Source organism: Colobus angolensis, unplaced genomic scaffold, assembly GCF_000951035.1.
Source record: "Colobus angolensis palliatus isolate OR3802 unplaced genomic scaffold, Cang.pa_1.0 Scaffold496, whole genome shotgun sequence".
NCBI classification, from domain to species: Eukaryota; Metazoa; Chordata; class Mammalia; order Primates; family Cercopithecidae; genus Colobus; species Colobus angolensis.
The window spans coordinates 420,300-446,829 of record NW_012118443.1 but is presented as its reverse complement, the minus strand read 5'-3'; the positions used below and the strand labels follow the sequence as shown (position 1 = coordinate 446,829).

Genomic DNA, 26,530 nt, shown 5'->3' with positions numbered 1-26,530 from the left:
ATACATAAAGGCTTTCTATTTGTTTGTTTATGCTATGGATTGGCCATTGTGTATGATGCAGTGCCATTACTCCTGACTGCATGTAGCTGCTGGGCCGGACTATCATTTCCTTAAAAATTAGATTTAAATCATATTTTCCATTAAAAGGAGAATAATAACCTTGAGGGCTTAGACTTGAAAATCACTAATGGAGCTCTGCACAGTACGAACAATCCAGCAAAACTGAGCAGAGCAGCAACTAAAAACCCATTTGTCCAAACTAATTCAAACTTGTTTTTACGAATAGGCAAAGCAAGCAGTTAGAGCAGCCATGTGGAATATTTTCCCTATGCTGGTGGGTGCTGAAAAACGATGTAGAGTAACAAGTATACCATACTTCCTATAGAATAAAATGCATTTATTGGTATTCTTTATATGAATGTGATAAATTAGTACAAAGAAAAATTGATTTATTCTTCTAAACTAAATATTATAAGGGTCCAAATTACCATGTGGTCATCATTCATTCACAAATGTGTGGGAATTATTTTGGACAAGAGGTTCCCAGGTACAGGGATCAGAAATGATGGACTAATAGAGGTAATAAACAGAGTGGCCTAAGAAGTTGAGTAGAAACCTGTAAAAATAAAAGGATATGAGCAGTCTTTCAAGAAAGAGGGCAATTTTGCCATGAAAGTTTTAAGATCTGAAATAAGAAGTATAGGAAATTTCTGAAGTCATTGTCTTTTCTCCTATTTATAAAGTACCTTGTGACATGACTGAAGAAATAAATGTTCCTTTGGAAAAGGTTTAGTTTAGGCTAGTGACTTTTTTTTATCCTACTCCAGATATAAGTGTGGGATGAAGGATACTCCTGTTTGATAACCCTGACTTCTATGACAGTTGTTCTCAACCTGTAGGCAGTACCCCCTAATATCCAAATGGAATATCAGACTCTGTGCTTACCTAACAAACCTAAACTAAATGTGATGTATACTCCCATTCTAGGTTGAAATTGAGGATTTCTTTTTTACCTGTTATTTATAAACTGTTTTAAAGAAGAGTAGAACTGTGTGTATTCTAAGAAGAGTGATGATTATGAGCCTTAGCTTTGATGTTTCAGAGTGTCATAAAATTCTTAAAAGTGAAATTCAATTTACCTCAATTAAAAAACATCTGCATATCCTGTAGGACTTGCTGAAAAGGTGGAACAACAGTGTTTTAAAATTTTAAAAGGCCAGGAATTACTGTTTTAGATGAACTGATACTGTATTCAAATTTGAAAGAGATAAAATTGATAATAATCTTCGTTAAAGTTTGATGTGAATATAAATTGAAAACTATTTCAAAATTGCTTTATATTGACTATATAAATGTGTAAGTTAGTGAATAGAAAAGTAATTATAATGATGGCTTTCATATATAATACATATTACAAATTGAACTGCTACTGTTTAAGCACTAAGTTTTAACTTTATTTAATACAAAACAATGAAATAGGTATTCTGTAATTATCCTTTTTTATTTTATTGACATAATTATACATATTTCTAGGGTACAATGTGATATTTCATTACATGTATGCAATGTGTAATTATTCTATCAGGGATAGCATACCCATATCTCAGACATTTATTTTTTTGGTCGGGGACATTCAAAATTTTGTTTTCTAGCTATTCAAAAATATGCAGTAAATAATCATTAACTATGGTAACCCTACAGGGCTAGAGAACAACAGAATTTATTCCTCCTATCTAGCTGTAATTTTGTATCCATGAACCACAGTCTCCTTACTCCTCTTTCCCGACCTGTCCTTCCCAGCCTATAGTAACCGCTGTTCTACTCTCTGTTGCTACGAGATCAACTTTTTTAGCTTACACATATGAGGGAGAACATATATATTTATTTTTCCATGCCCAGCTTATTTCAGTTAACATAATGTCCTCCAGGCTTATCCATGTTGCCACAAATGACAGAATTTCATTTTTTATGGCGGAATAGTATTTCATTGTGTACATATGCTACACTTTCCTTATCCATTCATCTGTTAATGGACACTTAGGTCAATATGATATCTTGGCTATTGTGAATAATGCTGCAATAAACATGGGAATGCAGCTCTTTATTTGACATACTGGTTTCCTTTCATGTGGATAGTAGTGGAATTGCTGAAGCTTATGTAGTTCTGTTTTCCATAATGGTTGTAATAACTTACATTCCCACCAACAATGTATGAGTTCCCTTTTCTCTACATCCTTATCAATATTTGCCATTTTTGTCTTTTTGGTAATAGCCATTCTAACTGGGATGAGATGATATCTCACTGTGGTTTTGATTTGCATTTACCTGATAAATAGTGATTTTTCAGCATTTTCTCATTACTTTTGGCCATTTGTATGGCTTTTTTTGGAGAAATATGTATTTAGGTCACTTGCCCATTTTAAAATCAGATTCTTTGAGGGTTTTTGGTTTGTTTTTTGTTTTGCTATTGTTTGAATTCATTGTATATTCTGGATATTAATCCCTTATTAGATGAATAAAATGTTGTCTCTTCACTCTCTTGATTACTTCCTTTGCTGTTGAGAAGATTTTAACTTAATATAATGCCATTTATCTAGTTTTACTTTTATTGCCTAAGTTTGGAGGCTTTATTCATACAATTTTTTGCCTACTCATGTCCTGATGCATTTCCCCTATGGTTTTTTTCTAGTAGTTTCATAGTTTAGGATCTTACATTTAAGTCTTTAACCCATTTTGAGTTGATTTTTATATGGTGATAGATAAGAGTGTAGTTTCATTCTTCTGCATGTGGATATCCAGTTATCCCAGCACCATTTAATGGAAAGGGTGTTCTTTCCCCAGTATATGTTCTTAATGCATTTGGCAAAAATCAGTTGGCTGTAAATATGTGGATTTATTTCTGAGTTCTCTATTCTGTTCCATTGGTCTATGTGTCTGTTTTTATGCCAGTGCCTTCCTGTTTTGGTTTCTATGGCTATGTAATATATTTTGAAGTCTGGTAATGTGATACCTTCAGCTTTCTTCTTCTGGCTCAGAATTGCTTTGGCTATTTGGAGTCTTACGTGGCACCACACAAATTTTAGGATTGTGTTTTTCTATTTCTGTAAAGAATGTCTTGGCATTTTGACAGGTATTACTTTAAATCTGTAGATTGCTTTGGGTAGTATGGTCATTTAAAAATATTAATCCAATCCATGAACATGAAATTTTTATTTTTGTGTGTCTTCCTAAATTTCTTTCATCAGTGTTTTATAGTTTTTTATTGTAGAGAGCTTTCACCTCTTTGATTAAACTTATTTCTAGTTTTTTTTTTTTGCTATTATAAATGGGATTGCTTTCTTGATTTCTTTTTCAACTAGTTTGCTATTGGCATAAAAAAAGTCACTGATTTTTGTATGTTGATTTTGTATCTTACAACTTTTCTGAATTCCCTTATTACTTCTGACAGTTGTGTTGTGGTATTCTCAGGGTTTTCCTTGTATACAATCATGTCAACTGCAAACAGGGATAACTTAATCTCTTGCTTTCCAGTTTAGATGCTGTTCATTTCTTTCTGTTGCCTAATTTTTCTGGCTAGGACTTCCAGTGCCATGTTGAATAAGGATGGTGAAAATGGGCATCTTTCTCTTGTTCCAGTTCTTTGAGGAAAAGTTTTCAACTTTTTTCCTTTCACTATGATATTAGCTGTGGGTTTGTCATATTGGCCTTTACTGTGTTGAGGTATGTTCCTTCTGCACCTAATTTACAGATAATTTTTATCCTGAAGAGATGTTGTATTTTATCAAATGCTTCTTCTGCATCTATTGAGATCATGTGTTTTGTGTTTTTTTTTTTCTTGCTTTCATTCTGTTCATATGATGTGTCACATTTATTGATTTGCACACATTGAACCATCCTTGCATTCCTGGGATAAATCCTACTTGATCATGGTATATAATCTTTGATGTACTGTTGTATTTGGTTTGCTAGTATTTCGTTCAAGATGTTTGCATCTATGTTCATCACGAATACTAGCCTGTAGATTTTTGTTGTTGTTGTGTCCTTTTCTGGTTTTTGGTATTAGGGTAGTTCTAGCCTTGTGGAATATATTTGGAAGAATTCATTCCCCTTCAATTTTATTTACTTATTTATTTTTATTATATTAAATTCTAGGGTACATGTACACAATGTGCAGGTTTGTTACACAGGTATACATGTGCCATGTTGCTTTGCTGCACCCATCAACTCATCATTTATATTAGGTATTTCTCCTAATGCTGTCTCTCCCTGAGCCCCCCACAGGCCCCGGTGTGTGATGTTCCCCACCCTGTGTCCAAGTGTTCTCATTGTTCAATTCCCACCTATGAGTGAGAATATGCAGTGTTGTTTCTGAGGCCTCTGTTCTGATCCATTGGTCTATAGCTCTGTTTTGGTACTAGTACCATGCTGCTTTGTTTACTGAAGCCTTCTAGTATAGTTGGAAGTCAGGTGGCGTGATGCCTCCAGCTTTGTTCTTTCGGCTTAGGATTGTCTTGGCAATGTGGGCTCTTTTTTGGTTCCATATGAACTATAAAGTAGTTTTTTCCAGTTCCGTGAAGACATTCATCGGTAGCTTGATGGGGATGGCATTGAATCTACAAATTACCTTGGGCAGTATGGCCATTTTCATGATATTGATTCTTCCTATCCATGAGCATGGAATGTTCTTCCATTTGTTTGTGTCCTCTTATTTCGTTGAGCAGTGGTTTGTAGTTCTCCTTGAAGAGGTCCTTTGCATCCCATGTAAGTTGCATTCCTAGGTATTTTATTTTATATGTAGCCATTGTGAATTGAATTCACTCATGATCTGGCTGTTTGTCTGTTATTGGTATTTAGAAATACTTGTGATTTTTGCATGTTGATTTTGTATACTGAGACTTTGCTGAAGTTGCTTATCAGCATAAGGAGATTTTGGGCTGAGACAATGGGGTTTTCTAAATATACAGTCATGTCATCTGCAAACAGGAACAATTTGACTTCCTCTTTTCCTAATTGAATACCCTTTATTTCTTTCTCTTGCCTGATTGCCCTGGCCAGAACTTCCAACACTATGTTGAATAGGAATGGTGAGAGAGGGCATCCTTGTCTTGTGCCGGTTTTCAAAGGGAATGCTTCTAGTTTTTGCCCATTCAGTATGATATTGCTGTGGGTTTGTCATAAATAGCTCTTATTATTTTGAGATCCATCCCATCAATACCTAGTTTATTGAGAGTTTTTAGCATGAAGGGCTGTTAAATTTTGTTGAAGGCCTTTTCTGCATCTATTGAGATAATCGTATGATTTTTGTCATTGGTTCTATTTATGTGATGTATTACATTTATTGATTTGTGTATTTTGAACGAGCCTTGCATCCCAGGAATGAAGCAGATTAGATCATGGTGGGTAAGTTTTTTGATATGCTGCAGGATTCACTTTGCCAGTATTTTATCAAGGATTTTTGCATCGATACTCATTACAGATATTGGTCTAAAATTCTCTTTTTTTGTTGTGTCTCTGCCAGGCTTTAGTAAGAGGATGATGCTGACCTCATAAAGTTAGTTAGGGAGGATTCCCTCTTTTTCTGTTGACTGGAATAGTTTCAGAAGGAATGGTACCAGCTCTTCTTTGTACCTCTGGTAGAATTTGGTGGTGAATCCATCTGGTTCCGGATTTTTTTGGTTGGTAGCCTATTAATTATTGCCTCAATTTCAGAGCCTGTTATTGGCTTATTCAGAGATTCAACTTCTTCCTGGTTTAGTCTTGGGAGGGTATATGTGTCAAGGAATTTATCCATTTCTTCTGAATTTTCTAGTTTATTTGCATGTAGGTGTTTATAGTATTCTCTGATGGTAGTTTGTATTTCAGTGGGATCAGTGGTGATATCCCCTTTATCATTTTTTATTGCATCTATTTAATTCTCACTTTTCTTCTTTATTAGTCTTGCTAGTGGTCTATCAATTTTGTTGAGCTTTTAAAAAACCAGCTCCTGGATTCACTGATTTTTCTGAAGGGTTTTTTGTGTCTCTATCACCTTCATTTCTGTTCTGATCTTAGTTACTTCCTGCCTTCTGCTAGCTTTTTGATTTGTTTGCTCTTGCTTCTCTAGTTCTTTTAATTTTGATATTAGGGTGTCGATTTTAGATCTTTCCTGCTTTCTGTTGTGGGCATTTAGTGCTATATAAATTTCCCTCTACACACTGCTTTAAATGTGTCCCAGCAATTCTGGTACATGGTGTCTTTGTTCTCATTGGTTTTAAAGAACATCATTATTTCTGCCTTCATTTCGCTATTTACTCAGTAGTCATTCAGGAGCAGATTGTTCAGTTTCCATGTAGTTGTGCGGTTTTGCATTAGTTTCTTAATTCTGAGTTCTAATTTGATTTCACTGTGGTCTGAGAGAGAGTTTGTTGTGATTTTTGTTCTTTTACATTTGGAGAGGAGTGCTTTACTTCCAATTATGTGGTCAATTTTAGAATAAGTGCAATGTGTTGCTGAGAAGAATGTATATTCTGTTGATTTGGGGTAGCGAGTTCTGTAGATGTCTATTAGGCATGCTTGGTGCAGAGCTGAGTTCAAATCCTGGATGTCCTTGTTAACCTTCTGTCTAGTTGATCTAATATTGACAGTGGGGTGTTAAAGTCTCCCATTATTATTGTGTGGGAGTCTAAGTCTCTTTGTAGGTCTCTAAGGACTTGCTTTATGAATCTGGGTGCTCCTGTATTAGGTGCATATATATTTAGGTTAGTTAGCTCTTCTTGTTGCGTTGATCCCTTTACCATTATGTAATGGCCTTTGTCTTTTTTGATCTTTGTCAGTTTAAAGTCTGTTTTATCAGACTAGCATTGCAACCCCTCCAGTTTTTTTGCTTTCCATTTGCTTGGTAAATCTTCCTCCATCCCTTCATTTTGAGCCTATGTGTGTCTCTGCGTGTGAGATTGGCCTCCTGAGTATAGGATACTGATGGATCTTTACTATCCAGTTTGCCAGTCTGTGTCTTTTAATTGGGGTATTTAGCCCATTTACATTTAAGGTTAATATTGTTATGTGTGAATTTGATCTGTCATTATGATGTTAGCTGGTTATTTTGCCCATTAATTGATGCAGTTTCTTAATAGTATTGATGGTCTTTACAATTTGGCATGTTTTTGCAGTGGCTGGTACCGGTTGTTCCTTTCCATGTTTAGTGCTTCCTTCAAGGAGCTCTTGTAAGGCAGGCCTGGTGGTGACAAAATCAATCAGCATTTGCTTGCCTGTAAAGGATTTTATTTCTCCTTCACTTATGAAGCTTAGTTTGGCTGGACATGAAATTCTAGGTTGAAAATTCTTTTCCTTAAGAATGTTGAATATTGGCTCCCACTCTCTTCTGGCTTGTACGGTTTCTGCTGAGAGATCCACTGTTACTCTAATGGAATTCCCTTTGTGGGTAACCCAACCTTTCTCTCTGGCTGCCCTTAACATTTTTTCCTTCATTTCAACCTTGGTGAATCTGACAATTATGTGTCTTGGAGTTGCTCTTCTCGAGGAGTACCTTTTGGTGTTCTCTGTATTTCCTGAATTTGAATGTTGGCTTGCCTTGCTAGGTTGGGGAAGTTCTCATGATTCATATCCTGAAGACTGTTTTCCAACTTGGTTCCATTCTCCCATGACTTTCAGGTACACCCATCAAACGTAGATTTAGTCTTTTCACATAGTCCTGTATTTCTAGGAGGCTTTGTTCGTTTCTTTTTACTCTTTTTTCTCTAATCTTGTCTTCTTGCTTTATTTCATTAATTTTATCTTCAATCAATCACTGATATCCTTTCTTCCACTTGATTGAATCGGCTATTGGAGCTTGTGCATGCATCACAAAGTTCTTGTGCCATGGTTTTCAGCTCCATCAGGTCATTTAAGTTCTTATCTACGCTGTTTATTCTAGTTAGCCATTCGTCTAACCTTTTTTCAAGGTTTTTAGCTTCCTTGTGATGGGTGAGAACATCTCCTTTAACTTGAAGAAGTTTGTTATTATTGAGCTTCTGAAGCCTACTTCTGTCAACTCATCAAAGTCATTCTCCATCCAGCTTTGTTCCATTGCTGGCAAAGAGCTGTGATCCTTTGGTGGAGAAGAGGCACTCTGGTTTTTAGAATTTTTAGCTTTTCTTCTCTGGTTTCTTCCCATCTTTGTGGTTTTATCTACCTTTGGTCTTTGATGTTGGTGGCCTACAGATGGGGTTTTGGTATGGATGTCCTTTTTGTTGATGTTGATGCTATTCCTTTCTGTTTGTTAGTTTTCTTTCTAACAGATCCCTCAGCTGTAGGTCTGTTGGAGTTTGCTGGGGGTCCACTCCAGACCCTGTTTGGCTGGGTATCACCAGCGGAGGCTGCAGAACAGCAAATATTGCAGAACAGCAAATATTGCTGTCTGATCCTTCCTCTGGGAGCTTCATCCCAGAGGGGCACTGAGCTGTATGAGGTGTCTATCAGCTCCTAGTGGGAGGTGTCTCCCTGTTATGCTACACAGGGGTCAGCAACCCACTTTAGGAGGCAGTCTGTCCATTCTCAGAGCTCAAATGCCATGCTGGGAGAACCACTGCTCTCTTCAGAACTGTCAGACAGGGCTGTTTAAGTCTTCAAAACTTTCTGCTGCCTTTTGTTCAGCTGTGCCCTGCCCACAGAGATGGAGTTTATAGAGGCAGTAGGCCTTGCTGAGCTGTGGTGGCCTCCCCCTAGTTCAAGCTTCCCAGCCGCTTTGTTTACCTACTCAAGCCTCGGCAATGGCAGATGCCCCTCCCCCTGCCAGGCTGCAGCTTTGTAGGTTGATCTCAGACTGCTGTGCTAGCAGTGAGCAGGGCTCCGTGGGCATGGGACTCACCGAGCCAGGCACAGGAGAGAAGCTGCTGGTCTGCCAGTTGCTAAGACTGTGGGAAAAGTGCAGTATTTGGGCAGAAGTATTCCCTTTTTCCAGGTACAGTCTGTCACAGTCTGTCATGGCTTCCCTTGGCTAGGAAAGGGAAATCCCCCAACCTCTTGTACTTCACAGGTGAGGTGATGCCCCGCACTGCTTTGGCTTGCCCTCTGTGGGCTGCACCCACTGTCCAACCAGTCCCAATGAGATGAGCCAGGTACCTCAGTTGGAAATGCAGAAATCACCCATCTTCTGCATCTATCACACTGGGAGCTGCAGACCAGAGCTGTTCCTATTCACCCATCTTGAAATGGACCTGAAAGGCTTGGTCCTGACCACCAAAGAAATACTTTACCAGCTCCTGCAGTGTCTATTCTTCCATCTGTGCATAGACTTGCATGGCCATTATGGAGGATCTTTTAAGCTAGGTTGCTGGCCAGTTTCTTTCCTTCAATTTTAAAAAATAGCTTGAGAATAATTCATGTTAGTTCTCTAAAACTTTGGTAGAATTTGCAGTGAAGCCATCTGGTTTTTATTTTCTAGAAGAAGAAACAGGCAAAGAGTAGAAAATAACCTGCTCAAGATCATGCAGGCAACAGGCAGCAGAACCAGGCTTTGAAACTGGGAAGTCTAATTCCAAAGTTTCTGAGAAGAGGGAGGTAAAAACTTAAATGAGTTTAATGTCCGTAATGCAGAAGCAAGGTAAAGAATTAAAAATATGAGACCAAAGTTGAGGTAAAGGTAAGATAAAAGCAGGGGAGATCTTCCCTTTCCACAGAGAAGCATCAACTGCTTGCCAACATTTCCCTGAAATGTGTGCATTAGCTACATCCATTTTCTATAAAAAAAAGAAGAAAAACTCTTCAAAAAAAAAAGTCTAAAGACCACTGCATGTATATTAACCATACCAACATTACTAAATGTTAACATTTAAAGCATTGCACCTTCTAGAATAAGAATGAAGTAAATTATAGTTACAATTAGATATATTTTCTCATTAATCGCTAACTATGTTGATTCCTATTTTCTCTTTTCTAATTATAGTTTCAGAGAGAAAATTAACCTCAATTTATTTTTTTATACCGCTTTGATTTTTTTCTGTTAAAAATGTCAAATCTTGTCCATAGCTAGGGAATAAAGACTTCACAAAAGTTCTGATTCTCCTCATTCTCTTCTGAAGTAAAGATCGCATTTATTGTTAGTTTTTTTTTTTCCCCTGCACCCTTAGCAAGCTGCCTTTCTTGCCCTTAGTGGCAGAAAGATATGTCACCTTTTAAATACCTATTTCTAAAAACTGCTCTGAGCTTTCCTCCTGGAAATAGGGTATAGACAAATAAGGTAAAATTTTAGTCATATACATGCGCTTGCTTGTAATGCCTTATTTTAAAAAGAAAGGAATAATTTTCTTCTCTTCTTTTAAAAGAGAATACCTTCACTGAATCAAGGCGCATTATACCTAATCTTTGATTTCTTAAAATTTTTCTTGGTTTACCTGTAGCAACCTGACCATTTTAAATGCTGCCTTCCCATAATGATTGTTTTCCAGAGGCACATATTGAATAACTTTAAATAAAAAGCAAACTTATTTTATTTTCAAAATAAATGTAAAATGGTATTTTACAGCATGAGACAGGATTGTTCTTTGTCTTCATACAGAGAAAAAAATGATTTAATTCAAATTTTTACATATTGTACTCAAATTGTTCAACATATTAAAATATCTTCACTTTGCCTTTTCTCTGAAGACCTAGAATTACTGTGCTTTTAAATTATCACAACATTCACAGTTCCAATCACTTCAAAGTTGTGTCAAGCATCATTATGCCTCTAAGGGAAAATTGAACTAATGCCCTCAAACAGCACAGTGTTTATTAACTTAAGTAACCATTATAAATGAGAATGGAATCAGGCAATCTATTACAGGAGCATTTGGTGTTGAGCTGATAAGGGCTGTCACGTAATTACATATATAAAGATATAGTAATCATTTTTATTAAGGGTGGTGCAAAAGTAATTGCGGTTTTTGCCACTGCAAAACTGCACTTTACTGCAAAAACCGCAATTACTTTTTGCTCCAACCTAATATGTGTTGTTAGAATGATGATATTTCAATAGGAAATATACTCAAATCTTATGCCAAGATCATTTTTACTGTCTTCTCAAATAATAGATATTAAAAAATCAACATATGATGCAAAACTCAATGTACTGAATATTTCAGCTTTCTATTAATATGAGCTGTGTGAATTCTATATTCATATTCCGTGTGATTTTTTTGTTCATAGAAATAATTAAAATACTTTAATGGGTTTAGGACTTTTTAAACAATGTACACTATTATATTTTACCCTCAATTGGGTAATACTCGTTTCTTTTCCAGAATTGGATAGTATTTTTATATTGGAAGCTGAATTAGGCGTGTATTAACTCCATTTGAGAGGAAACCAAGCCCCAAAGAGCTTAAATGATCCATCCTGTTGGGATTCAGGCTAGATATTGAACCCAAAACTGCAGAAGACATTTGGCAACATAATAAGCATATTAGGACTAAGTGACATGAGTTATTGGGGAAAAAATATAGAAAACGATTGTGTTCCTTTTGAGATAAAGCATATATTAGGTAAGTTTAGTCACTTACAGCTATTTGTAGTGTATTGAATTTTTTTTTTTTTTTTTTTTGGAATGGGGGTCCACTCTGTCAGCCAGGCTGAAGTGCAGTGGCATGATCTCGGCTCACTGCAACCTCTGCCTTCCGGGCTCAAGCAATTCTCCTGCCTCAGCCTCCCAAGTAACTGGGATTACAGGGGTGTGCCACCACGTCCAGCTAATTTTTGTATTTTTAGTAGAGACGGGGTTTCACCATGTTGGCCAGGCTGGTCTTGAACTCCTGACTTAAGGTAATCCGACACCTCGGCCTCCCAAAGTGCTGTGATTACAGGCATGAGCCACTGTGCCTGGCCTATTGAATATTTTAAAAATGTATAATTGTTATCCATCTCTCCATTACTCTCAGTTTCCCTGATTTTCCTATGACCAGATGTGTACATGTGTTGATTTTTTTGTGTTTATTACATAGCCTGCTAAAGTCTGTGAAGTAACTTTCTTTCATCTCTGTTTTAGTTTGTGCCATTCAGGGATTATATTGACAGAAGCGGAAACCACGTATTGAGCATGGCTAGATTGGCGAAAGACGTCCTAGCTGAGATCCCTGAGCAGTTTCTCTCCTATATGAGAGCCCGAGGAATCAAGCCATCACCTGCACCTCCCCCATACACCCCACCTACACATGTGTTACAGACTCAAATATGACTGCGCTCTGAAATGCTAATGTCACTACAAATCAGAACTGCTGAGTTAATGCTTTGTGCCTGGTGCTCTGTGATGAACCAGGCAATGGGATACTTTTCTCAGTTTGGTTTCAGCAGTACTGGTTAATGTGCTTTCTTGGATCCAAAATTAAATCTATTCCTAAACCAAAACTGTAAATATGGTTGTTGCATGAGCAACAGAAAAATTGTTTAAATGCTTGAAGCAAAGTATGGATGTCTTCTCTAAATCTTTTTTTTTTTTTTTTAACAGAAACAGCTAATTTCCAATGTATTGTTGGGAAAAAGCACAAACTATGTTTTTAACTCAAATATTGTCTTTGACTGCTATGTGTATAGGAAAGCAGTCTCTGTATCAATGTTTACATGTTACTACTTTTTAAATTTCAATACTTTTATAACCGTTCTTAAGAATAAGAGTTTTGAATACTGAATCCTTTGTCTTCTAAATTGCAATAGCTATAATCACAAGAGCAATATCTCTTTGAATGTCTGGACAAACACAATTGCAAATAAGGGAAGGGAAAAATGCTTTTCTATTTCTCAGTAACTGGATTGTCTTAAGAAACTACATCTGCTTAATAATCAGTTTCTCAGCAATGTTTGCTGAGTATGGGAGTCTAAGCCTGGCAGATGTGTCTCCTGGTTGAACATGCACTTTTCATGGAGTTTGGGTTCTAAATTTAGACCGCAGTTGGTTTGTATTTTGTAACACTAAGTAGAAATTAGAAAAAGTCAAACATTGTGATCTATAAATGCACAGAAAATGCTTTGTAAAAAGTAGCATCCTGATATAATAATGATATTTAGAAAGACTGAAACCAAGACTATTTAACTGTGAACCATGTAGCAGATGTTTTAAACTTTTTATTCCATTATATCTTGTCTAGATATTTTAATTCAAAGGGATACTGGCTCTCTTGATTGGGATTTCTTGTTATCACCATTCCATGTTGCCACGCAAGGTGCACAGGCTGGAAGTCTTTTGTGAAATTCTCAGTTAAATATATACAACTATGTGACTTAGTGCACAACACATTTGTGAAATAACCTACTCCTATATACTGACCTGCCTGTCCACGAATAATTGTAAAGAGTTTTTGCATGTACAGTTTTTACAAGAATTACAGTTTTGTGAAGTTGTGTCTAAATTAAAGCATTTCTTTAGAACAAATGGCCTTAAATTCTCACAGAATTCCTGGAAATGATTGTGAATTGCCTTCAAATAATAGAAAAGTGTATTTATTTGTGTGTGTGTGTGTGTAAAAAATGTAACTGCTTTATAATATTTTTTCCTTACCTATATATTCTATTTAATACTTGGTTTATTTCTACTGTACATTGTTTTCTTTGTCCCAAGTTGACCTAGGGTGACTTTTATAAGCATGAAACTATTTTACTGGAAAGAATATATACATCCACATATCTAACAGTATCAATGTTACATAACTATGTAATACTCAATTGTCCATTTTTAATTATGTATTAAAATCTTTAAATCATAACTGTTTTGTACATTTCATGTATGAATGACAATAGAGTTTGATGATTTCATTTACTGATCTTATTTATGCCAGTACGGTGTATAACCTGCAGATTTTTAAATTTACCTTTATCAACCCATAAAACAAAAATAAATAAGATCAATATTCTTTTCTTCTTGTCAAACATCAGTTATTTTTTTGAACTGTCCAGAGAAAACAAAAGTTATACAATTCCTTGTATAAATAATAGTTTGCTCAAACCTAGTGGGAGTAAATGGCCAGGAATGAAGCAGTTTCTCTTTACAAATGTTATCATTTATATGGCTGAGAATGATAATCAGAAACTTATGTGATGTTAATGCTATAAATAAGATTAGAAAATACTTAAATCTTGTGTCTTCATTGCAAAAATGTAGTAAACCAAGATTGGAGGGATTAAGTGATGTATCCAAGACTATATAACTAGAGAAGAGCTCATTACCATTGTGGAAATATTTGTTATAACTTAAAGTTTGTTAGTTGCTGTTAGGTGCTATGCAATAGGAAATCACAGAGACATGTTCCATAAAGGCAAATGCATAGTAATAGTTGTACATGCAAGCTGGTTATCAGGGATGTTCACACAGTAATGAGCAACAAGAAAGGTATGTATTGAGAAGGGGTGATAGATTCAAGTCATTAAACCTGCTGCAGAAGTCAGTCTTCAACTGGTGCCCTCGAGAACCCCAAAGACTTTGGGCACTGTCCTATCTTTCTAATCTCATTTCCTTCCTCTCTAATGAAAGCCTCTAATTATCATTTGAACTCCAGAATGAACTCTTGGTGTTATTTTCAAGTATATCCATCATCTGATTTTGCCCAGTTATGTAATACCAATTCCCATTGCTTCTCAAATGAATATTAAAATTAACCAGGCCTACCTCACTCCTTTTCCACAACCACTCTGAGTTTACCTGGAGTCGTCTATAGTGTTCATACTCTGTTCTTTCAGCAGGCCCTCTCCTCTGGTCTTTACCTGAGGATATCCTTTGCACTTTGTCCATCTCAAGCCCCAGCTCCTCTGAACCTTGTTCTTTAAAACTTCAATGCTAACAATAATAATCAGTACTTTCTATGAGCTCATCTTTGTATTGCATTTTAGCATATTAATTGCCTCAGATTATTTCTAAACTATTTTACTTTATCTGGGGCATCTTGTCTCTCCATCCTTATAGAATAGTATTTAATGGCACCTAGATATAGGTAAATTTTAAAAGCTTCCCAGTTTATTGTAATGTGTAGCTAGAGTGTGAAATTACTGCAACTAAAGACTATTGGATGACTCAATTACTACTTTTTGAATTATCTCTTCCAACATGCAATATCGAGAGAAAAGAAGAGATGGATATGACTCTGGTGGTGGTGAATGTGGGAAGAGAGGGGATTTGGGATTAGGGTTGGAGCATAGATTGTTTTGTTTTTCGGGCTCAGGCAAGATAACAGATGGACTCATACACTTTTTTTTTATTACTGTGTCATCATCAACTTAGGAGATAAAGACCTCTCACAAGGATGAGGTGGATGTGGTTATTTCTTAGAAGACCTGAAATGTGAAATATTTTACTGAAGAGCATACCTTTTTCTTTCAGCTTGTGTGAATTTTGGTTATTTAATGCCTTTGTGTTACATATATCTGTAATTGAGACAGTGGCCAGATTCTTCATAAACTCAGAGTAAAGAATAATTTTTGTGATTAGCACAAATCACATACATTTACTGATAAATAAGCAGCTGAGTTGAGGATCAAATAGGTTTCCTTTGAGTGCATGTGGAGTATTACCGATGAAGATGCAAAAGATGGAAATCTACTTGCAAAAAATCACACTTGTGCAGAGCTTTCTCATCAGTGTGTTACAGACGATTTACAAATTTATGCCTTGCAGATGGGCTACAGGTATACACCTTGTGGTGGTGCATAGTGCCTGGAGTAATTGGAGCTCCCAGCCTCCATCATGTTCATTGGCTAACCTCAGGATATTTTAACAAACATTCCCATTTTTAATGTGTGTCTTTAAAGGTAGGGAAGCACTGCATTACAGAGATTATTTCTTAAATAACCTCTGCTTACAGTTCCACCTTCATTTTTTTGTACTTACATTCCCTACCATATTTATACTAAAATTAAATTGAAAGAGGATTCACATACAATTCCTTGGCAAATGTATTGTAGCAAATAAAGTTCAGAGGAATAAGACATGAATGTCCTCATGAGAATTTTTTTTTTTTTTTGCGTTAATCTTGTTTATCTTTTTACAGTGTATTATAGAATTCCTGGGAAAATTTTCTTGCCTTTTTCACCACCTTCTTCATAAACATTTTACCACTCACAGAAATAGTGGATCACCAGATGACCCAGAGGACATCAAAGCATAGAGTCAAAGGGATTCAACCTTGTTATTGCCTTAGAATAAACACAGTTCTAGAAGACATCCTCTTCTCCCCACCATGACTGTTCCCCTCACCCCACTTTCCCACCAAGTATAATTCTGTTTGCTCTATCGAAACCTGAGCATCATTTAACAATAGGCAGTCTTTCATTTTACAAAATACTGGGATGTGCTGAGATCAGATACATGGGTCTTAAGAATAAGCACATTTTAAAAACATATTGACATAATTCTTTGCACCAATTTTTTTTTCTAAAAAAACCTTTCTTCATCAGATCTTAGTTACTTAGATATGACTTTGATAAGGGAAGACTTGGTATATCATGAACATACACATGGTGTAAAGGGCTTCCTTCAGAAATGTGAAAGGGGAAATAGAGAAGCAACAAACAAGTATTTTCTTATGAGTTATTGCCTAAGCTATGTTTATAACTCTTAGGAGATGATTATCCTAGCAATGCTCACCTCCTAGATTTCATATTTTTAACCTGGAATAGGAGATACCAAGTAGAAGTACTTTCCCAACACAGAGTAGCCCATAACAAAATTATTTTTCTTTAAATGGATATGACCCCCACCCCCAGCCACCATTTTACTGTGTAGAATCTTACTTTTCTTCTTTAAGCAAAATATGCTAACATAATACACAGAAGTCTCCAAATATAATGTCTGTACTAAGATTATCTCAAAGACATAATAGTTCTAATTCATATCACAAACTTCTGAGCAATATTTGAGGCAATATATTCACACCTCATCAGTTAGGGTTATTGCTTACCTCATACTTCATCAGCGCACCCCCAACCCCAACAGCTAACCTTGCTCTTATTTTCTGGGCTTTAGAGATGCTCTGAATGTCAAACTCTAAGAGGAAAATGACCACTGAACTCTGACTATGGAAAGAGCAAAAGCAAACTGATCGAAAGATTTGCTCATTTAGTTTTAAAGCGATAGTGGCCATGACCTCATGATTTTCTCGCCACAAAGTTATTCACCAATATAATTTCCATGAAACAGGCCTGCTGGCCATTCCTAATGTATTTAGATAAGCTGATTTCATACAGATGGGATTTGCTATCAGTCAAATGGGTGGATATCATTGACCTCACAAATTAGGGGGAAGGATAAAGGAATAAATATGCTTAAGGTTGCTTTAAAAATAGCTACCCTTACAAAGATCTTTCTCTCCTTATGAAATAAGTGAATTAAAAGAAGTTATAAGACCGGTTCAGTAATTTTGACAGAGAACAACCAGTTTGTTAACGCTTACATTTTCTACAAGATAATGCTGACAAGAAACAATAAATAAAGCACCTTTCAAATATTTAAAACTATTTAAATCAGAATCTGCTTAAAATTCACAAAATTATTTTACTATCACTTTCTACCATGGCAAAAGGCATACACTGTAATTTAGACACTGGCAAATTTGTCATGCACTTTAGATGACAATTCTGCACCAGATTTCAAAGAAAGTGGGTGATGCCTGAGAAAACGACATGACAATCACTAGAAACCACTTTGGGTCATCAAGCATCAACTTTTAAGTCCCTAAACATTATATGGACCTAACGCATCTCCCTTAAAAAAAAAATCTGTGACATTGGTTTGCAAATCTTGAGACAGGTCATCAGATCAGTCTTGAAAGATGAATTACAGGTGACTTTTATCTTTCATTTATTTTCTGAGGATATCCTGTTGTTTTCAATCAATGATTTGAAACCTAAATCCAAAGTTATATATGTGCTTGATATCTTCTATAGGCTGGTTATAAAATTGCTGGAAGCTTCAATGGAAGGAGTGTGACTCGTCAATGTGCCGTCTACTGAGAGTCAAAAAACCTTAGTTTCCATCTTGGCAGTCTGATTTTGGGAAAACACCAAGTAAATGTCCAAACTTGATTTTTACCATTCATATAATATGGTGATATTTCTAAGGGTCCTTAAAGCACCCTCCTGCTGCAATTCTCTCAGAAGTAGAGAGGTTAACTTTAATTGGAGCACACCTGGCAACTTGGTTGTTTAATAGCGAGGTGGGACGAGGTTATTAAATAAACTTAATATACTGAGCTATCAAAGTACCTTCTTACAGATTGTGCAGCAAGTGAAACATCTCAATTTCTTCTTTTACAAGGCAGGTTATTCGCTTAGCCATTACTCTTAGTCCTGTATTCTCACCACATTTATTTTCATCTGAGAACCCAGAGGAGTAGGGAAAGATGGGAGAAAATGCCAAAGTCCCATTGCTCTGCAAAGGTCTTTGATTGTCTATCTATGTGCCCCCATGCTTGTGTCACTCAAAAGAGGACTTCTGGACACACACTTCCTAGTGACGGTCTGGATGCTCCGCAGGTGTTTTCTCTATTCTCCTTAAGGACTTGCCTGAAAAAAATACAAACGCTACTCAAAACAAGTGTTTCTTATTAGGTAATTTAACTTGATTGATTGCATGATCTCTGCCTCAAATGCTCATCAAACTCTCTTGGCTAGCTGCTGCTTGTTCTTCAAATCTCCTCTTTACACGATTCCCTTATAAAGTCCTTCCGTGAAGATATGGACTGTATTGAATCTCCGTGTTCTGCCTTCCCACAGCACCCTGCGTGTATCCTCCTGTCATTCATCACATCTGTAATTCCTGGTCTGTTGGCTGTATTTCAGTTTTGCCCATGAACTTCAGGAGAGCAAGAAGCAGACAAGTCTTGTTCACTCATCTCTCTCTCTAACACATAACCCAGGGCCTGGCTTTCAATAGGTCATCAACTGAATTGTGAAAGTGAATAGAATAAAAATATTGGTTACTAAGAATGTTGTATTAGTAACTTGCTATTTTAATATTTTAAGCCTGAATTTCAGCGAATTCAGATTATCTGTAAAATTTTAAAGCAGCACCAAACCTCACTTTTCCCATATTTATTTTTCCCTCCTTCTAAACCAGAATCATGAAATTGAATGAAAACAGACCAACAGCTTCTCCTGTTTTCAGGGATAATTACCAGAAAAATGGTCAAAAGGCTGACAGCAGCAGGAGAGAAGAGATTAATAAAGCTTCAACACAATCTGATAGCCTGTTGGTCTTGACTCAGGACAGACTGAGGAGAAAGTATTCACAAGATGCCAAGATCTTATGTTATGTCAGCTCTGAAATTTCCTTTGACTATGCATGCTAAACAAAACAATACAAAACAAAACAAGATAATATGAAAGATTCTTTTAAGGATATGTTGACCCATATTCTCCCTTAAAAAATGAAAGTGACAAGCATTTATATTTAGGTAGTAGAAAGGTATTCTAAATCCCTACCTTTGCATTTTAGCTGTGTCTGTGTGTATTTCCAAGTGGATTGTGCATGTATGGGTATGGGGGTGAATACATGCCTTCGCTTATGCATATGCCATCATATATGTGTAGGTATCAGTAAAAGTGGAGATAATAAACAAGGGCGGGGGGTACAGAAGAAACAGCAATGCTGTGCAAGCATTTACTGTCTTTTCTGGTGCTGATTATATACCCTGGAGGAAGTACTGATGACCTGCACAGAATGTGGACAAGAATTCAGGAGGTTAGAACTTTTCAACCTCATTCATAACAGGACACATTGACTTGCAAATCCTACGGTGATAATATTTATGATTTTTAATATATTCTTACATCATCTGCTTAGCAACAAGCGAGAAAGATTTAATGAATATGAATTTGTGGGAAAGGAATGTGGAGGACTGTAGTTCCTACATATTGATATTTTAGCTCAAAATTCCACCCACTAGTTGATAAGACTGAATTCCATTTAACTTTCTAAGAAGAAATGAAAAAACACTCCAAATCCTACCTGCATCCTCCATTAGATAATCTATTTTCTATAATCATCGGTATAGTAATGACTTTGGTTTAGCATTTAATCACTTAGAAAGCACTATCTCACATGTAATCTTCTATCTTCACCTGTCAAAACTCTGCTCACTCACCAATCCTCAGCTCAAATGCTGCTTTTCAACACAGCTTTACTTCATTATCTTGATTACTAGAGCAATCTCTCTCTGTCTCTCTCTTTCTCTTTTTTTTTCCAGCCTGTATATAGGCATTCTACTCTGCCCCTCTAGGGGCAGATTCCGTGTTGCTGTGGGAAAGTCTTATGGCCCTAACCCTGTTGAAAGTCAATCTGTTTGATTGAGGTTAATTAACAGGAAACCCATCTGCCTAAATACATGAGTCACCTTCCCCTATACGACCTTTGTCAGAAATAAAATTCATGCTTCATCTTCTATTTGTGTTGCTTGCTCCTTTGTCCTATTTTTATTGCTTCAGAGAAGCAGGGGTGATTTCTCTGGACACTCAAAGACCCAAACAATCTCCCAAGGAGTCCCTTGCCTGCATTGTTGCTCATTATCCTGCCTGGCTCTGTGTAGCCCCCCTTAACTAGAGTTTCCACTACCTTGCAAGGTAGAATCCACAAAGCTTAGTTTGTGTTCTTAATGCAGAGCCTGGGGCCAAGACCTGGGTGCATGTAGTTCATTAGGAAGGCAATATCCTAGGGCAGGAGTAAGCAACTTGGGAGAGGGAGGAAGTAGGGAAATCTATTATAAGAGTAGGTTATCAAGCTTACTAGTGAAGGTAACAAAGCTCTCGCTTGTCCCATCAACTTCTGAGCATAATGTGTTCTCTTCTCAGAATTGTCTCCATGAGGACCAACTGGAAGTATTTATCTGTAAGTTCCCATCTCCTACTGGTTAGGGTTGCCTGCACTTTCTGGGCTACCTATATAGGCATGAGGAAAGAGCATTCGAGTTTCTGTGGCATAAGAGTCTTTCCAGGGTGAAAAGTTAAAAAACTGCAGTACCTGCTTGAGGTAAGACACCATCTACAAAAAGAAGTTGGAGTCAATATGGAAGCCAGCCATGGCTGAAATGGGACATGAGGCTAAGAGAGTGAGTTGAGTCATTAGAGTCACCTGAAACACATGAGCTTCAAGCCCCCATTGAGCTGTCATTACCTGTATTTCCAGGCTCCTCTCCTTCCACTTCTCCTTACCACACAGAAGGCAAATTGCATTAAAGTGCATGCGGTTCTACAAATACTCCATTCCATTTCATACTTCATGCATTCCATATGCCAACTCTTTCACATTCTCACTCCTACTCAGCTTCCAAAGCCCTGCTTAGGTGTCTCTGCATAAGAATCTCTTCCTCCTTTATTTTATGTAACTTTTTAATTGAAGTAAAATATATTTAGAAGTACAAAAATTATAAGCACATTGCTTGAGGATTTTTCACAGAGGAACGTATCTGTGTAACAATTTCACAGATCAAAAATACAACATGATCAGCACCCTAGCATCCTGCTTTTGTCCCACCATAATCACACACGCCTCCTCAAAGTAATCACTATCTTGATTTTCATCACCATAAGTTATTTCTGTCTTATTTTCAAATTTTATATAAATGGAATTATACAATTTGTATTAATTTCTGACTTCTTCCATCCAATATTTTGTTTGTGAGATTTATCCAAGTACTTGTGTATAGCAAAATTTTTTCTCAATTCTGTTTAGAATTTCCCTGTGTTAATATATTACAATTTGTTTATCTCCTTTCATGAACATTGGGTTATTTTTAGCCTTGAATATTATGAAGAAAGCTTTATGACCAATATTGTACATTACTTTTAATAAAAATACACATCCATTGCTATTAGGTATATACCTAGAAATGCTTATTGCCTTAGAGCTTATTGGTCTGAAGTTAGCGTATCTAAACTCTACCTCCATCCTATTACTTTTGGTTTTTCTTAACCTTACATCTAAGGTTTATTTAGGGGTGGCAGCATTTACTTGAGTTTGCACTTCTGCTTCTCTAGGAATTATGGAGGCTTGCCTTAAGTCATGCTGTAGTTGGGTTAATCTGTCTAGTTCTGAAGTTATTAGGTGGCCATTCTGCCACAAGTCATACTCTCCACTGGCAATGATAATGGAGATAATGTTGTACCTACGTTTATCAGATAAAACACATCATGTTCAGTTTAATTTGAATTTCTGATAAACAAATTTACTCCCATCCACAGATGTGCCTCTAACATGCATATTTTCCCACATACATATCTGTTTTCCTCACCATATTGTGAGCTTTCTGAGGATAGGTACTGAATCTTTGTGTTCATTATCCACAGACACACGTGGCCTAGCAGATATTTAGAACTCAAAAAAAAATACAAATTAAAATGAACTGAATGTCCACTGGGTGGAAACTATAAAAGCAGACCAGAACCATATGGATAAAACCTAACTCCAAGGAATATTTTTTTTTTTTTTTTTTTTTTTGAGACGAAGTCTCACTCTGTCACTCAGGCTGGAGTGCAGTGGCGTGATCTTGGCTCACTGCAACTTCTACCTCCCAGACTCAAGCAATCTTCTCACCTCAGCCTCCCAAGTAGCTGGAACTACAGGTACACAGTTATTTTTTTTCTTTAAATATTTTTTCATAGAGGTGGAGTTTTGCCGTGTTACCCAGACTGGTTTTGAACTCCTGAACTCAAGCGATCCACCTACTCAGCCTCCCAAAGTGCTGAGATTACAGGTCTGAGCCACTGTGCCCAGCCAGAAGAAAATTTTTAAGTATTTCACCTATTCTACTAACTTTAGCGGGAAAAGCATAAAGCTCAACAGAGATTTCAGTGACCTGATCCCTTTTTGATATAATCAGTATTGTAAATATCTCAGAGACTGTTTCTTCCCTGTCTTATGATGGAAATCATTTCTCCATGTAAAAAAAATCAAGTCAGTAGAAAGATATTTTTGGCATGAAATGTTATAGGTTATCATAAAATAACTCTGAAAGCCTCAAACTTCTTTCAGTGGATAAAGACCTTTGCCTACCAGACACCAGCCAACAAACCTTATTGAGTTTGCATCTGCTCTGCTGTATGCCTAAGATTTCTACCCCCCATTTCTATGAAGCAATATGAAGGACCAACTAAACATTTTAGTAACTTCAGTACATTCTTGTTTATGCTTTGTCTTACAATGTTATTTATTTGGCTATTATTTCCTAGATACGTTAATAAACTCTGAAGAAATCATATTTTTGGGAACAATAGACACTAGGGACTACAAGAGAGATAAAGAAGGGAGGAGAGCAGGGTTGAAAAATTGCCTCTTGGGTACTATGCTCATCACTTGGGTGACAGGTTCAATTGTACCCCAAACCTCAGCATTATGCAATATACCTGTGTAACAAACCTACATATGTACCAGTGAATCTAAAATAAAAGTTGAAATTTAAAAAATAAAAATACTATTTCTATTGCTTTTAAAATACCCTTCAGAACCTGAAAACATTCTCATTCTTAAAGATTGAAACTGCTATAACTTATATTCCATCAAATATTGGAAAAATAATATAAATATGGTATATAGACTTATGCAACTCTAGATGGAAAAATCAGGATTAGTTGTAAAGTTGTAAGAAAGTATATTTTGTATCAACATAAGAAATATTTTTAAAAAAACTTAGAATCCTTCAATTACAGGATGGATTGACCTGGAGGATAGCAAGTCTTCTCTTCTCTTACTATTTAACAGTAGAGCTGGATGACCTCTTGGGATGTCATAGAAATACATTTTTATAAGATAATTGTATGGGTCTGTTTTCATGCTGTTGATAAAGACATACCTGAGATTAGATAATTTATAAAGTAAGGACATTTAATTGACTCACAGTTCCACATGACTGGGGAGGCCTTACAATCATGGTGGAAGGCAAAGGAGGAGCAAAGTCATGTCTTACATGGTGGCAGGCAAGAGAGAATGAGAGCTTGTGCAAGGAAATTTCCCTTCATTAAACCATCAGATCTCATGAGACTTATTCGCTATCACAAGAATAGCACAGGAAAGACCCACTCCCATAATTCAGTTACTCCCACTGGGTCCCTCCCACAACATGTGGGAATTGTGGGAGTTACAATTCAAGTTGAGATTTGGGTGGGGACACAGACAAACCATATCAATAATCTTAAAGTTTTCACCTAAATCAAGTTGTTCTGTTATATTCATCTAGTTATATTTCTTCTAACATAAAACCTATACAAATAAATATGTAAGCTATTATTGTATACTGATAAGTATGAGAAAGAAAATAGGTTGAGTCATATAATAGAAAATGTTTGTAATATGGTTTGGTTTTGTCCCCACCCAAATCTCATTTTGAATTTTAATGCCTGTAATTCTCACATGTCATGGGAGGGACCCAGTGGGAGGTAATTGGATCATGGGGGCGGTTTTCCCCATGCTGTTCTCTTGATATTGACTGAGTTATCAAGAGATCTGAAGGTTTCATAAGCATCTGGCATTTCCCCTGCTAGTTTTTATATTCTCTAGTGCTGCCCTGTGAAGAGGTGCCTTCTGCCATATTATAAGTTGTCCGAGGCTTCCCCACATGTGGAACTGTGAGTCAATTAAATCTTTTTTCTTTATAAATTACCCAGTCTCAGATATTTCTCCATAGTAGCATGAGAAACAGCCTAATATAGTTTGGGTGCTTACTTTAGACTGGGCAATCAGGAGGTCAGCTGAAATCTGAGGAATAAGAATCAGCCATTCAAGATCTAAGCAAAGAACATTCCTTGAAGACGGAGTAGCTAACAAAAAGGCCCTGATGAGGGAACAATTTGTCACGGGAGCAGATCAAAAAGAGGGTGACTGTGGCAGGAGCCTAGTGGGCAAGGGCAGGAGTGGCTGAGAAGGAGGTGGAGAAGCTCTCATGCCCCATGAATTTCCGAAATTCTTCAATGGCGTCAATACATTCAAGAAGATGCCACATCACACTCTTCACATCTCCTCTTTAAATCCTTCACCAGACCTTCACTTGAGGTTTGGCCATGTCCATAGGTAGCATCATCTCTCTGCAAATAGTTTCATTTCATACTGTGGTCAATCAATAGTATTGTCAGATGCCCACACCCACTCAGAGTCCTGCTGTAGACTGGATGAAATTTCCCCCTTCTCTTGTAGTAAATTCTATTAAACTGTGTTATTTTTATTGTCTCAAACCCATTTATTTGATCTCTTTATATAAATCAATTTATTTCTTTGATAAATATTTTGGCCAACAAATATCTATGTAGGGCCTAATGATACATATCAGGCAAAATGAGATTGGGCATGAGTCCAATATGGGAGTGGAACAAGCAATAAATCTCTAATGACAAACACCATGTTGGACATAGAACCATGGGTCCCTCTGCTGACCAACATGTTGCTATTTGATAAAACTGGTTATTTGTGGCTTCTTTCTTCAGAACGATTTTCCTCAAAGAGATGCCAAATTATCCCATAACTATACTTTAGTGGTTCAATCCACCCATTAACCAGATGATGCTCTATTAGTTGAGCCTAGGGGCAGACTTTGACTAGACTATTAATGGTCTTAAACATGTTAATGTTTGTGAAATAATAAACTTAACAAAACATGACGTTCTAAAATTGGATTGTAGTGATAGCTGCAGAACTCTGTAAGTTACTAAAATCAATGAATTTTACGTTTAAAATGAGTGAATTTTATGGTATATAAATTATACTTTGACAAAATTATTTTTCTAAATAGAGGACAAAATGCCGGCTATAATCCATAGGAGCCAACATTTTAGGAGAGATTAATCTAAAAGAATTACTTCCTTTTTAACCTGAAGATAATATAAAACACTACTTACTCTATAAACATCTTTCGTTTGGTTTACTGCATCTACCTGATCTCTTCCATGGCACTTTCAACAACAAACTTTTGATCAACAAATTTCTGAAAGGTATAGCGGCTCACTAAAATTCCCTCTTTAGCCCACTACTCTTATTACTGAATAATTAAAGGATAAGGTTTGCAAAAAGAGGCATTGGCCAGGAGTTTTGGACAGGACCCTGGTGAAGAGTCTTATGCTGGCCTACTTTTAGGGGCAGAAAGAATTAGGGAACAAAGTAAAATTCACAAGGAGATGAATGAACATTTTTAAAGTTCAAATAGAAATAGGTAAAAATAGTTCAAGTACAAAAAATAGGTAAAAAACAAACATGTGTCAACACATCTACAGCCATCTAATCTTTGACAAACCTGACAAAAACAAGAAAAGTGGAAAGGATTCCCTATTGAATAAATGGTGCTGGGAAAATTGACTAGCCATAAGTAGAAAGCTGAAACTGGATGCTTTCCTTACTCCTTATATGAAAATTAATTCAAGATGGATTAAAGACTTAAATGCTAGACCTAAAACCATAAAAACCCTAGAAGAAAACCTAGGTAATACCTTCCAGGACATAGGCATGGGCAAGGACTTCATGTCTAAAACACCAAAAGCAATGCAACAAAAGCCAAAATTGACAAATGGGATCTAATTAAACTAAAGAGCTTCTGCACAGCAAAAGAAACTACCATCAGAGTGA

The 26,530-nt window shown here is 36.5% G+C and overlaps 1 protein-coding gene across 1 annotated transcript in view; it reads left to right on the top strand.

Annotated features, from left to right (window-relative positions):
* Positions 1-13,872, top strand: part of CPNE8 (copine VIII) — a 261,472-nt gene extending 247,600 nt beyond the window's left edge. The window contains exon 20 of the mRNA XM_011959466.1: positions 11,999-13,872. Within this exon, the coding sequence (XP_011814856.1) occupies positions 11,999-12,187 (189 nt within the window). The 3' untranslated portion in view covers positions 12,188-13,872. The remainder of the gene's footprint in view (positions 1-11,998) is intronic.
* Positions 13,873-26,530: the final 12,658 nt, after the last annotated feature.